Source organism: Eupeodes corollae, chromosome 3 (genome assembly GCF_945859685.1).
Source record: "Eupeodes corollae chromosome 3, idEupCoro1.1, whole genome shotgun sequence".
NCBI classification, from domain to species: Eukaryota; Metazoa; Arthropoda; class Insecta; order Diptera; family Syrphidae; genus Eupeodes; species Eupeodes corollae.
Window position 1 is genome coordinate 98,180,706 of NC_079149.1, and position 15,484 is coordinate 98,196,189.

A 15,484-nucleotide genomic window follows, 5' to 3' on the forward strand; every position below is an offset into this window, starting at 1 on the left:
TACCCATTTTGAGGTTTCAAAAGTAAACGTAAATAAAACACATATTTATAAAAAATTTTTGGTTATGATCTGACAGCTTCAATTATCTGAGCTTTTAGTTCCAGGAATAGAATTTCTTTAAGCAAAGGAATACAACCTGGGTATAACTATTTGGTGTGACGCTGTCAATCTATTGACAGACGACCATTCTGACAGTTAAACTTTCAGGTGTCTTTGTCAATGTCAATTATCTGAACTCTTAGTTCCACGAATAGAATTTCTAAGCAATGTTTTGTGTGATGTTGCCAGATTTTATTTTGTTTATTCAATTTTAGAAATGTACAATGTTGTTAAGTGACGAAATGTCATGGTCAAACTATTGACAGACGATCATCCGACAGTTAAACTGTCAGGTTTCTTACAATAAGCAATTTTCCAGTGTATCCTGTAAATACACGGAGAAATAAAATTTTAAATTGTTTGCTCGGGGCATAAAGTCCCGAGTGCCAGGGTTACCCATTTTTAAATTTAAACGTAAATAAAACACATATGAAATATGTTTTTTTCATGATATTTCTTTTTTATTATTAAGCGTTAACGTTGAAATTATAAGTGAAACACTACATTCTTCAAATGACCACCACTCGAATTGTTGCAAGTATCGATTCTTTTGAGGTAATTTTCGACCACTTCGAACGGTATCTCAGCTATAACTTGACGAATGTTGATTTTTAAGCTTAGGTTTATATGCATAGCCACGGTCTTTCGCGTAGCCCCACAATAAAAGTCCCGCGGTGTCGAATCGCATGAACTTGGTGGCCAGTCGATGTCGTCACTACGAGAAATAACGCTGCCAAAAAATGTCTCTTGCAATAGAGTTATATTCGCTCGAGTTGTGTGGCATGTGGCACTGTCTTGTTGAAACCACATATTCTCTAAGTCTTATTCTTCAATAGCGGGCAAAAAAAAGTTATCATATGATCATTACGTTCCGAAATTGACGCGGCGGTTAAAGTCGTTCCATCGTGTCGTTTTCGCAGAAGTAAGGTCCAATCACACCTCCAGACCAAAGAGCCCACCACAGTGACTTTTTGTGCATATAATGGCCTCTCTTCAATTACTTGAGAATACTCAAAACCCCAAAAACGAAAATTTTGTTTAATAATATACACACCGAGTGAGAAATGTGCTTCGTCGCTGAAGAAAATTTAGTTCGAAAATTTGGGGAAGTTGATTCAGTTTGACATTTGAATAAAAGAACCAATATTTTGTACCATATCCTTTTCATGAAATTTTCTAAGGCCAATAGCTTCACGAATTCCATTTATTTAAACAAAATAAACTTTTTAAATCTGAAGATATGAGTGAAAAATTGTGATCCCATCCTTGAAGAATAATATTCCTCTTCAAATGTTCATTTTGTCGTTGTTTAGTACAAAAAATCTTCGTACTTTCAAATAAGTAAGGTCCAAACACATTACCATCCACTCCGCTGAAGATGGTGAGGCTTTTCAATAATCATTCATGGATTTTCCGAGTTCCAAATGTAATAATTATCCTACGAACATTAAGCATCCAAATTGAAAATGGGCGAACTTTTTCAAAATTTGAAACATTTTCGTAGTGAATTTTAATAAGTTGTATCGTTCTATTTTAAGTCATGGCGTAGTTTTTACTTGTCAAATGTCATAAGATGACAGTTTCAAAAGCGACAAATAGCGAGATATTCAAAATGAAAAATTATAATAATTTCTCTTTGTTTAAGTGTTTCCTTTTTGTCATATTTTGACACAATGTTCATTTTATCGGCCAAAGTAAATTTCGGAACAGATATTGAAAAAAGTTTTGTACGGATACTAAATTTCTGCGCTTTTAAAGAACTGAAAGAAAAATAGTTTTGATCTGCAAACTATTTCTTTATCTGTACAAATTTAAATTATTTAAATAATCTTTTATTTTTATTTGAAAATAAAATATAAATACTAATAATTTGTTTTTCTTTTTTTTACAGGTGAGTTTTACAATTTTACTAGATGATGACTTTTGATGACCTCTCTATTTCTTAAATTGAATACGTAAGATTATTTTTGTTTTTGTATATTCTCAAAAGCTAACAAGTGAGTTTGATTTAATAATTCTACCGGAAATTTATTAAAAAAAAACATTACAATTCAGAATTAAATTCATATTCATTGAATTCATAGTAAGTTCAATAAAATTAAGTATTTAAAGATTATTTTATGCAAATGTTGGAAGCGTCTATCCGTTTAGCTTTCTAACATTTCGGCACCCAGTAAATGATGTGAATGCGTAAAGGGGGTCGTCTACCCTCGCGCTCCAATTTCGGGCCTATTATTCAAGGATGGATTTCAAAAAAACTACTCATGATACTTGAAATTTTTTTTAACTTGATAAGTCAATTCTTGAACAAAAAAAAATGATTATTTAATAAAATTTGCCCTTGACGCGCCAGCCGTTGAATGCACTACTGTCGGTGCGATGGAGTAGAACGGCTGGCACAATATCTCAGCTTCAGAACCTTGAAACAACATAGAAAAATGAACTTAACTATACATTAGAAGTACGCAAAAAAATCAGTTTTTTTGAAACCACGAAGGTAGACGGGCCCCTTAAATCGCAGAATATAGGCGGTCAATTGACCAGCCCCAAACGTTAAATTAACTTTCCAACGTTTCGATTCGCATCATCTTTGAAGAAATATGGCAGAAATGATTACGTTTGCCCATAATCTGCACCGAAAAAGTTACTTTTTCCAGATTGTTCGCTCTTGAAATGTTCTCACCTAAATCTTTCCGCAAAATTTTTCACTTGTGGAGTAGCTGGCCTAATTGCTGCGAACGGTGCCGGTGCTGGTGTCGGTGCCGAATCAATAATTCACGGCCATCACATAAACCGCCCTATACATCTGGTTTAATGTCGAAAAGTGTAATTTTGGTCGTAACAAAAAAATAGCCTAAAGAGTCGTCTCAAAAGGTTGATTAAACAGAACATAAAATGGAAGAAGAGCGCTATGAACTTTCTTACCAAAGCACGCATCCTGATAATAAAATCTAATAATTTACAATTGCATTGTTCGTTTATAAATCGGTTAAATTATAGACCGCACAAACACAAAACACAAACAGTACCTGAGCTGTCAAAATCTCACTTACTTACTTAAGGTGGCGCTACAGTCCGGGCGGACCTGGGCCTCAACCAACATGCGTCTCTTGCCAGCTCGGTCCCTAGCCTCTAGTTCAGTTTCCTCTACTGCGCAGTCCCTTGGGATTGGATTCGAAGAACCTCCATCTATGCGTACGGGACCATAAATCACTCGAAGAATTTTTCTCTCTAAGCATCCTAAGACGCTCTCATCTTTCATATAATTGAGAACGGGGATGATGAGTGTCTTATAGATGGTGATTTTAGATCCTCGAGGGAGGACTTTATTACTCAATTGCCTTCTAAGTCCAAAGAAGCAGCGATTTGCAAGAGTTATTCTTCGTTTGATTTCAGCGCTGGTGTCGTTGTCTGATGTGTTTCAAGCGGTGCCTAGGTGGACAAAGTCCTTAACTACCTCAAAGTTATAGCTGTCCATAGTGACGTTTTGTCCAAGACATCGTTGTACAATGACCTTTTTTTGATGAGAGCATATATTTGGTCTTGCCCTCATAGACCACTAAACCCATCTTCTTCGCTTCCGTCGCAATGCTCAAAAACGCTCCACTGACATCACGCTTTGATCTTCCAATTATGTCAATACCATCTGAGTATCCGAGTAATTGGATGGACCTTTGGAAGATTTAGAAGATTTGGAAGTGCCTCTAGTGTTGACGGTTGAGTTTTGAAAATTCTTTCCAGAACGATATTAAAGAAGTCGCATGACAGTGCATCGCCTTGTCTAAAAGCTTTTTTGACATCAAATGCATGGGTGAGATCTTTTCCGACCTTGATAGAGCATTCTCCATCGTCATTTTGCACAAACGGATAAGTTTGACAGGGATGCCAAAACTGGACATTGCTCTGTAGAGCTCTTCCCTACAGTAAAACCGTCCGTATTCGAAGCTTGTTCGTGCTTCGCAACTAATGTATTTTTTCCGTGGTCAGGAAGTCACCCGACGGCACAACCCTTAACCTGGATCCTTAGTATAACTCCAAGGACGGGGAGCCGGATAAACCGCTCCATAGGCCTGGGCTCCGAATAAGTCGTAGAAGCCTTATAGTTCAACCTTACTGGAAATGTAGACGCCCCCGTTGATTCCATCTCGGGAATTCGTCCGCTGCCGTCTGGATAACGAGAGGTGCCTTAGTGGAAACATCTCTCCGCCCTATCTCATTTGCTGCCCCCAACAACTTTCCACTTTGGTTAGAACCCAATCTCCAGTTGAGATACTAGGCACCCTATGTTCACTGCGGGTAGGTGAGAGTTGGAGTTGATAGACAGAGGTTGGTTTTGAGAAAAACCTATGGAAACTTGCGTTCTCTTGGGTGCACATGTCTACTATTTGAACATCAGCTGTCAAAATCAGTGTTTTTAAAACGAAAATAGCAAAAAAGGCACCCATTATAAAAATGCATATAGAAAAGTAATATATGTCTTGATTGTGAAATTTTGCAAAAAAATCAACAAATTTTACGAAGGAAACAGATCGTGACCAAAAAGAACTAAAGACGAACTAAATTTAATTATTCTAACATTTGCAAAACACCTAACTTTTCCATGCAATCATCTAGTGGAAAATTTTAACTGTTTGTTAAGTTAATATTTAGCTCGATGCATGATAAAACTTTGACAAGAACTTGTTGACAGTTTGACAACTTTCATTTGTTGTCATAATAGTGGGTCTACATTCAGTCAGTTGTGTTTTTTTACGTTTGGGTTTTTTCTTTCAATCGAACATTTTAACTTTAGTCATCAGAAAAAAGTTTAAAAACAAAATTAAACTCTTACCGTTCTTGTGTGTTTTTGTGTAATACCATTGAAATCAATGTTTAATGTTTTTATTTCAATTTTAATAAACTTCTACATCCGCTTTACTTTTATTATCGACATGTTTCCAAGAAAACTTAGTAACTCAACAAAGCTTCAGTTTGCCTAAGAAAGTGCTTTAAAGTTCGTTTTTTTTTGTTGTTGCTAACAAAAAACCTTATGCTACTCTATCATAGATGTCGCTACATTATATTTTGAATTTTTGTTTGAAATTTTCTGCTCCAAATTCAATCATATGTACATCGTTTTCAAGGTTATAATAATGACGTTACTGTGCAACCGTTTTTTAATTCAAACCCTCCCAAAAATGGAATTTGCTAATAGATTGTTATTGTATTTGGTGTAGTTTATTATAAATGTGTGGGCGATAATGTCTGGTCAGTTTATACTCGTACATATGTGAATTGAAGTTTCTTAAAATGTACATTCAATGTTAAGTACTTACACAGTAAACAGTAAAATCTCTCTTTTGAGGAAATGATGAAGATGTAACTATTTTTCAAAAATTAATTGTTCAAATGAATCATTTGACAACTTATAACTCAAAAACAATTGTACCGACTGTAATGACCTAAACTATTAAAATATCGGAAACCATTAATGGCATTAATAAATGCAAATATTAGTCTTTAAATAAATAAAATTAGCACAGCTTCCTTCTGGAGCAGGTACACTGGCTTTTAAAAGAATTTCATTTAGAATAGTAATAGTAGTAAAATGTTTTTTATTTCCAACTTAAAAGTTAACATTTTCAAATAAGATTTTAAGTTTCTTTTGAAGTTAAAAATGCAAAACTTACGACATTGACAAACGTTGTCTGTCAGGTAGTTGAATTAACGTATATATTATTATAATTATTCGTTTCAAAACTCTCAATAGTTCATTTCAGTATGGTAAGGCTGCAAAGAATATAACTTAGTAGCGTTCCTAGATATTGAAGGAGCTTTCAACAACGTCAGTTACCAGGCGATCACAACAGCAATGGATAAGCTGAAATTAGAGAAATCACTCATAGATCTTATAAGTCTGATGCTCATAAGCAGGACAATAATTTCTAACATGAGAAGTTTTACTACCACCAGATCGGTGAATCGAGGCACTCCCTAAGGTGGAGTTATTTCGCCTCTTTTATGGAACATGGTAGTAAACGACCTACTTACAGCATTTGAAGCAGAGGGTTTCAAGGTGATTGCCTATGCTGACGACATTTCGATATCCGTATCTGGGAAGCACCCACAAGTGCTCTCGGAACTCCCACAAAATGCCTTCAACAGGCTAACTAAATGGGCTAAGCAATGTGAATTGAACGTCAACCCACACAAAACAGAATTAATACTCTTTTCCAGACGATATAAAATTCCTAAGATTAGCCCACCCAAGATTAGAGGAATACCATTAAGCTTTTCCGACCAAGCTAAATATTTGAGCCTCATTTTAGACAAAAAACTAAATTGGAAGGCAAATATTGATGAAAGAGTAAAAAGGGCTACTGTAGTGCTTTTTACTTGTAAAAAGGCCATAGGATCAAAATGGGGCTTCTCCCCAAAAATAACCCACTGGCTATACACTTCGGTAATCAGACCGATACTCATTTATGGAGCTGTCGTATGGTGGACCGCACTGGACAAGATGGTAAATCTAAATAAGCTCATCAAAGTCCAGCGGTCAGCACGTATGTGCATCACAGGAGCACTTCGCTCAACACCAACCGCAGCACTGGAAGTGTTTTTAAACCTAACATCACTTGACATCTTCCCCAAAAAGGTGGCTGCCAACTCATGTGTAAGGCTTAGAGCCACCTCTCAATGGACCAGCAACAATACTGGACATACTACTATTCTAGACAATTTCAGATCTATCCCAGATCGCTTAGACTATACCACCCCAAAATGGTATTAAGGATCCTCCTGGGAAGAAGAGAGACTCCTGGAAGACGATGCGGTACACTTCTATACTGACGGTTCAAAGACCGATCACGGAGTTGGAAGTGGTAGATTTTCAGAACAACTGAATCTCAGTCTATCCTATAGACTTCCCAATCAATGTAGTGTATTCCAGGCAGAAGTAATGGAGATTAAAGAAGCACTATCCTGGCTCGAAGAAAACGTTATATCTTGTAAGGACATACGAATCTTCTCAGATAACCAAGCCGCTCTTAAATCTCTCGCGTCTGTCTCCACAAACTCTCAAACAGTCCACGATTGTCGATCATCTCTGAATGAGATAACGGAACAGTTTAACATTCACCTCATTTGGGTGCCGGTCCACAGAGACATTCCGGGAAATTGTAAAGCCGATGAGCTCGCCAAAAATTAGACATAGAATTCGATAACACCAGTGAATTGGCAACAATTGACACAAAACGTCTCTCTAACTTTATTAAAATTACAAAATGGTTTGTTTAAATTCATTACTCTCCCATGAGTGACCTCATTAGTGGTATCAAAATGGACCCTTGAGGTCTACGTGCGTCAGTGATATCTGGACAGCCACTCCAACCTAACCTAACCTATGGTAAGGCTGTAGTGATAAAATTCGCAAGTCTTTCAAAACTGGTGCTATTTTCTCCATTGAGCACCTGGATTATTTCCGCTTCTGTTAACGAAACTTTCGCAAGGAAATCCATCCTTAAACCCGGACATCTTCCTCCCTTAAGTTGCACACAGTACATAAAGCTTCCAATAAGCTTGATTAAATCACATCTTGCCTTAAAAATCCAGGTGATCTTGTTCAGTTCGAAACCATCGTAAATGTGTCCTCTTAAATGATCCAGATATTTGTAGATGTGCGTGCTGCTCTCAGATGCCCTTCGTAGGTTTTCTTGTTGACCCTCTGATTTCAACAGCCGCAATAGATCATTGCCTTTTTGGATCCATCAGTTTGAGAAATAGATCTTTCATCCCAACGCAATCAAAAACAATATCCAAGATTGTTCAATTCCTTTACGCAGAACAATTTTTCCCTCAAAAGTATTTTTGTTAGCTGATGTGGTAGTCTTGTTGCACTGTATTCGAATATTGTTTTTGATATATGTATATCTGAGGTGAAGATCAAGTTTATAGTTATGTCCTTCCTCCACCCCATTTTCCATTGCCAAAGAGTAGTTTGGATGTAGGCCATTTTAAAATTCGTTTTAAAAAATAGCATTCGAACATTCCAAAGCCCCAGATCTGAGCACCGCAGGCTTGTATAGCTCTACAAAAAGCCTGAAATAGCTTCCATTTGGTTTTTAAGTTGATATTTCTTTTTGCTAGAAAACATTGCCACCTTGAGTTTATGCTGTTCTTGGCTGCAGTGTTTCTCTTTTCTACGTGCTTTGAAAACGACATCTTTGGTGAAAGTAAAACTCCTAAGTAAATATAGTTGGAGACAATTCCAATTCTTTCTGCATTTAATGTACAATTTTCTTGGCTAGATAAACTTCCACAATTTCTTAAGACTTAGTTCGTTGCGGAGCGGAGGTGGAATATTCGATTCAACAATTTTCAGTACATAACAAAATGATCTTTTTTGCTTTTTTTAACCAAAAGTTATTGTAAAGCCTATAATTTCGAAGTAATTGGTTTATTATCTATTTTTAAATGAAAATAAATGATATTACGGCCCCTCAGGATATTACTTAATATTTTGTCTTCCTCTAATCGATGATTCCATTATTCATCTGCTTAAAATTGGAAAAAAGTCAAATATTGTCCATTTACAAATCAAGAAATTACTTTAATCATTTTCAAAGTACGAACCGATGACTCTTCCAGCCCAAAATACAAACCAAACAAGAAATTTATTTGGATGCATTGAAACCTCGTGAATCTTGAGTAGATTTTTGTCGTTCTAAACCCAACAATTCTGCTTATTCACGTATCTATTCATCCGAGCATAGGCTTCATGGTTCTTTCCTATTCATCCAAAAAAGAGCCTTATCTCCACGATTATTTTTTGGCCAAAAATTCTATCAACTTCCAACTACTCCAAATTCAAATTAGCGTTTGGTTGCAGCTCCTATAACAGTTGGATTTTGTGTGGGTGCAGCCCAAAATCACGATGGGAAATTCGCCATGTTAGGGTCTGTGATATGCCAAGTTCTTTTGAGCGACGCACTGCTCCAGACTCACTCACAGCGTTGTCGTTTTTGACAGATCCTGAGTTCCGATTATTCACTAAGCCGGTTGACTCAAATTTTGGTCACAAACTTTGAATAGTAGACTTGAAAGTGCGACCATGTCGCGCTTAAAAAGAGCTCAACGTTAGCACATTTGCTACCATTGACACCCATTTCAATAATAAAGTTTTAACATTCTGTAGTGACTGATCAATAGCAGTAATTTTGACAGAAAGTAAAAGAAACAATATGGCCGCGTGGAGCTGTCAAAATCAATCCGTCCCTATTTAAAAGCCTTTAGGTAGTTTCATTCTCAGTTTTAAAAGCCAAATTATATTAAAGTCATCCACAAAAAATAATGCCATTATAAGATCTTTCTTATATGGGAGATCCTACTGTACATTTTTCAACTTCCTAAATTCCAGGCACTAAAATTTTCAAATTTATTGTCTTACATTGATAAAAACCTTGAATGCAAAGGATAAAAATAAAAACAAATAAAATAGACACTTTTAACCTCATCTGTTATTTTAACCCCACAATTTTGTTCACCTTCTTTTTCCCGCGAACACGTTAATTTAAATAAATCAACACAATAAAAAGCTACGTAAATAAAAATAAAATAACAATCCATTCCTATTTTGGAGTTATTCCAGAACTCGAGGTGGACGAGAATTTATATATTGTTTTTGTTTATATCTCTCAGATACTTTTTATAGGTAGATAAGTGTTTTTCCTCTGTAAGATGCTTCAATTGCTGATATACACTTCAGACTTCACCCACCAGACCATCTATAGATATCTTGCACTTACATATAAGTTTGTTTATGTAAATAAATAATTGATACGTTTCTCAGGGATTTTATATAGACAAGACATACAAATCGTTTGGGGGGTCTCAGCTGTGACTGACTAGGTCTGGGGCATCATACGTAAGTAGGGTATCTTTACGTATATACATAAAACTTCACTCTTTCTATATTTCTTCTCAGAAAAGTCAGACAGAAAAATATTGCTGCTTTGTACGGATTTTCATTCCAGAGACGTACCTAGTGTTATTTTCGATTCTAAGACGATCAGTCGAGTGCAGGAATCTCGAATAAGTTGAATAAAGAAATCATTTTTTCTTGAGTTCGATCGTTAGTGTCATTGTTGAAGTGCAATTCTCTCTTTCTGTCATTATTTCTATCTCTTTCCCTCTCTGTCAAATATACTGACTCTGTGAAGTGTACAACGTTTATTTCAATTAATTCGCATTACCCTGTGAAGCGTGCGCCGCCGCCAGCTAAAGCTGATTGAATACACACAAAATCTAATTGTATCTGACGGATTAAAAAATTATATCTATAAGGCAAACAACTCGGTGACATCATGAAAATCGGTAAGAAAAATAAACTTATACTAACACGGACAACTCCCACATTTTTTGTTTACTTACGTATAAAGCTTTATCTTAAACGGAAGTGTCAAAAGTCTGTGTCTATAGGTAGCTAAAAGTATCTAATCTTTATCTTGGTCTATTGAATTCACGTCATTTGACTAATGAGTCAGATATGACTGAAGAAAGCATAAAACCACTTTAGGAATTATATACGCATAAATATTTAAATCAAATATAGATTCCTTTTATAGACATTAGGCTACACACACAATGTGTGTCAATCAATTAAGAGCTATGGCATCATGATCAAATTTTAAGGCAAATGTCTATCTAGATACATATTTGAATTTGATTACATTTGATTCTTCTTTTCTTAAATTGTTTGAGAATACATTGAAACAGTGTTGCATTAAATTTGGAGCTATTGTTGATAGAACGTATTGATCGAAATGAGTAAAAATAAATAAAACAAACAACCACCTGTCAAGTAAATGACTCCACGATTGACGTTACTCAGTCAGCAGTGTAGTCCCAAAATGTGTTTGCATTTGACAGGTTATGAATATGGTTTTTCCCTTCAAAACCCATTTGTTATACATTGCTGTATGGACTGCTAGTAGCCAACTTCACGATGGTTCCACTTTTAACGGACAAAACACTAACTCAAAGAGGGCTATGCGGAAAAATTGTGTAACATTTACATTTAATATTCACAGCCACGGCTGTCGTTCTTGATACTATAGTAGTATTTTACTCCTTTCAGTAGTGCAACAGCAGAAAGAAAATTTTCAGATGGTAGCCCTATACAATATAAAAAAAGAAATTAGCTCAAGGTAGAAACGGGGAATGCCTTACTAACTGCTAAGGAACTTCTTAAAAACAATTTTACCGAAAAATAGGAGCCCTCGAAAACTTTAATCGAGAATTACAAAACATTGTATAAGGCGCCAGTTATAAGCTATCATTGGTTTTCATCATTGAAAACAAACATTGTGTTGCAAATTTTTCCACCTTATACCGACCCGACGGGCTGAATATAACTACGATTATTTTTAAACAATATTGGATTTTCGAATCCAATATTGTCGAAGATCGAACGCGAATTAAATTCCTTTTTTTTTTTAAATTATTTACAATTAAACAAAATCAAAATTGCACACCGCCGATGTGCCGCGAGAGTTATTATGACACTTTACGAGAAACGTCAGTCGATATGACAAACAGGTGAAAGAATTCACCACTTACTTACTTACTTAAGGTGGCGCTACAGTCCGGGGCGTACCTGGGCCTCAACCAACATGCGTCTCCAGCCAGCTCGGTCCCTAGCTAGCTGTCTCCAGTTTCGCACGCCAAGTTGGTTGAGGTCCTCTCCCACCTGGGTGCAGCACATGAGTCGCGGTCTTCCTCTACTGCGCCGTCCCTCGGGATTTGATTCGAAGACCTTCCGGGCTGGAGCGTTGATGTCTATCCGCTCTACATGACCTAGCCACCTAAGCCGTTGGACTTTAATTCTGCTAACTAGGTCAGTGTCGCTGTACAGCCCGTACAGTTCGTCGTTATATCTTCTCCTCCATTCTCCATCTATGCGTACGGGACCAAAAATCACCCGAAGAATTTTTCTCTCGAAGCATCCTAAGACGCTCTCATCTTTCTTTGACAGGGTCCACGCCTCAGCGCCATAAATGAGAACCGGGATGATGAGTGTCTTATAGATGGTGATTTTAGATGCTCGAGAGAGGACTTTACTTCTCAATTGCTTACTAAGTCCAAAGAAGCAGCGATTTGCAAGAGTGATTCTTCGTTTGATTTCTGCGCTTATGTCGTTGTCTGCATTAATAGCGGTGCCTAGTTAGACAAAGTCCCTAACTACCTCAAAGTTATAGCTGTCCATGGTGACGTTTTGTCCAAGACGTCGTCGTTCAGTGTCCTTTTTTGATGACAGCATATACTTGGTCTTGCCCTCATTGACCACTCCTCTTCGCTTTCGTCGCAATGCTCAAAAACGCTCCACTGACATCACGCTTTGATCTTCCAATTATGTCAATATCATCTGCGTATCCGAGTAATTGGATGGACCTTTGGAAGATTGTGCCTCTAGTGTTGACGGTTGAGTTTTGCACAATTCTTTCCAGAACGACGTTAAAGAAGTCGCATGAAAGTGCGTCGCCTTGTCTAAAACCTTTTTTGACATCAAATGCATCGGTAAGATCTTTTCCGACCTTGATAGAGCATTGTGCATTCTCCATAGTCATTCTGCACAAACGGATAAGTTTGACAGGGGTGCCAAAACTAGACATTGCTCGGTAGAGCTCTTCCCTGTAGATGCTGTCATACGCGGCTTTAAAATCGATAAAGAGATGGTGGGTATCGATTTGAAGCTCCTGGGTTTTTTCCAAGATCTGCCGTAGTGTGAATATTTGGTCGATAGTGGACTTTCCTGGTCTAAAGCCACACTGATAAGGACCAATCAGGTTGTTGACGAATGGCTTCAGACGTTCACATAAGAGGAGACTGACGCCTCTGTAGTTGGCGCAGTTTAGAAGGTCTCCTTTCTTATGTATCGGGCACACTATGCTGAGATTCCACTCATCGGGCATGCTTTCTTCCGACCATATTTTGCAGATGAGTTGGTGCATGCTCCGTACCAAGTCATCGCCTGCTGCTTTGAATAGTTCGGCAGCGATGCCGTCAGCTCCAGCAGCTTTGTTTGACTTAAGTTTATATATAGCGATCTTCACTTCGTCAAGGTCGGGTAGGCGGAACTGTTGATCTGCGTCACCGAGGTTGAGTGGTTCTATCTCCCTTACAGCGGAATTCGGTTCGTCATCGCCATTATATAATTTGGAGAAGTTATCTTTCCATATTCTCAGCATCGACTGCGGTTCTACTACGATGTTCCCCTGATCGTCTTTACAGGCTTCGGTTCGTGGCTTGTACCCTTGGGAGGTTTTTTTACCTTTTGGTAAAATTTACGAACCTCATTCCTGTTGTGACATCCCTCTATCGCGAGTAGCTCTAGTCCTTTTGTGCAGCGCCGTTTTGTATAGAATTGAGTGAAACGACTCATGTATTGCGTTGGCGTTGGAATGGAGTGTTTTATTTTTCATTCGTCAAATGCGATCAGTGTTGCCGTATATTTTGATGGGATCTAAAAAAAACATTATTATATGTGAAATGAGCCAAAAAGGGCAAATGAGCAAATGAGCAAATCTCAAAAAAATAGTTCCTTAAAACTCCGAAAATTTGACTTATTTTTATTATTTTTATAATATTCTTTTCTCTTTTGTATCTTAATGAAGCGCCATTGTGTTTCCTTGGCTTTGAAAAAATGTACTGTTACTGCGTAATCAAGTTGTCGTAATGGTTAGAACAGAAAAAGACTTTATTATGAAAACAAACGTGTTTATTTAACCTCTGGCAAAAAATTAAGGAAAAACCTGCATGAAATCGGTATTGGCAAACAATCTAAAAAGCTTGTTGGTGACGTCGATTGTGATGCATTCAACAAAAAGTTTACGTCCATGCTTTTAAACAATGCTTCACCCGTTCATTCCCTTACTGATATCAATATCTCTCTGAATTTTATAAGAATACAAGAGGAAGATATTGTAGAGGCAAAAATATCAATTAAATCTAATGCTACTGGCCTGGACCAAATGGACCCTAAGTTCCTGAGACTACTGCTTCCATATATACTGCGCTATATAACCTTCATATTTAACAGCCTATTGACTACTTCCGTTTTTTTTAGAATGTAAGAAGGCTAAGATTATTCCCATACCCAAAAAGCAAACAGATACTCATACACATTTCTCAATGTTTTGAGTGGAGTGCCACAGGGATCTATCCTTGGACCAATCCTCTTTTCACTTTACCTAAATGAGCTCATGATGTGCAGCTCCTGATAATTCGACCTTTTGGGACTAAAAATGATGGCGTGGCTTTAATGAACGAGGATCTTCTCAGCATTTCACAGTGGCTAAAAAAGAACGATCTCCGCCTTAACCCTGTCAAATCAACATCCCTCCCCATCTATCGCAAAAACTTTGATCTATCGAGTTTAAACCTGTTGAAACTTGACGACGAAACCATTGAATATGTTAGTACTGCTAGAAACCTAGGAGTAGTATTTACCACCTTAATAGTGCCATTGGTAAAGTCTATGGAGGACTCGGCCTTCTTCAAGTCACTTGAAATTGTATCCCGATCAAAACTAAACTGCTACTTGCTAAGGCCCTTATACTACCAATTGTGCTATATGAGTGTAAAATCTTTTGTAAACTAGCCGCAAATTGAATATTGCTTACAACAATATTGCACGCTATATTTATAATCTACGTCGTTATGACCACATATCCATTTTTGCGGTACGGATTTCTGGTTGTAGCCAGACAGTTTAATAACATTTTGCTCCCTGAGTTACCTGCATGAAATCATCCAAACACAACAACCTGATTATCTATACGGTAATCTGAATTTCCCTTATTCAACAAGGTCCTTTGCTTTAATATTACCCCGATACAATTTTCAAAATACTGAGCGTCAATTTACTATTCACATTGTACACCTTTGGAACTCTCTGCCCATCGCTGTTAAAAGTATAAGAAGCATAAGTACATTTAAATTTTTACTTTTTAACTATTTGGCAAATAATTGATGCTAAATTTCTTCTTCTTTATACGAGTATGTATAAATATGTAAATAGAAGACCTACCTTGTAAGCGATTTTTGAAATAAATAAAATACAAATAAAAATGCTGTTACCTTCGCTTTTAAAAATAGGACATCGTGCTGGACTTGAGAATTGTTTTTTTTTTTTTGTAATTTTATTGAGCGTGGTATTTATTTGAGTTTTACTAAAATGTCATTGAATGAACACTCAAGCACAAATATGTCAAACTTTTATTCTTCTTCTTGTGTCAGGTGATCAAAACATGTGTCAATATTTGTGTTAACTACTTTATCTACTGCCCAAGTTTTAAATAATAAATGTGGTTATACCTCTATAGCAAAATCTCAAGAGTTAATAACTTTA

The 15,484-nt window shown here is 36.8% G+C and overlaps 1 protein-coding gene across 4 annotated transcripts in view; it reads left to right on the forward strand.

Annotated features, from left to right (window-relative positions):
- The window catches only part of LOC129951993 (paxillin), a 139,615-nt gene that overhangs the window by 36,010 nt on the left and 88,121 nt on the right, over positions 1-15,484 (forward strand). Inside the window, exon 1 of one of the 4 annotated variants that reach the window (XM_056064403.1) lies at positions 10,135-10,449. The exons of the other annotated variants lie outside the window; for them this stretch is intronic. Coding sequence (XP_055920378.1) covers positions 10,440-10,449 — 10 coding nt within the window. The 5' untranslated portion in view covers positions 10,135-10,439. Of the gene's footprint in view, positions 1-10,134; positions 10,450-15,484 lie in introns of those variants that run through there. 4 annotated transcript variants of the gene reach the window in all.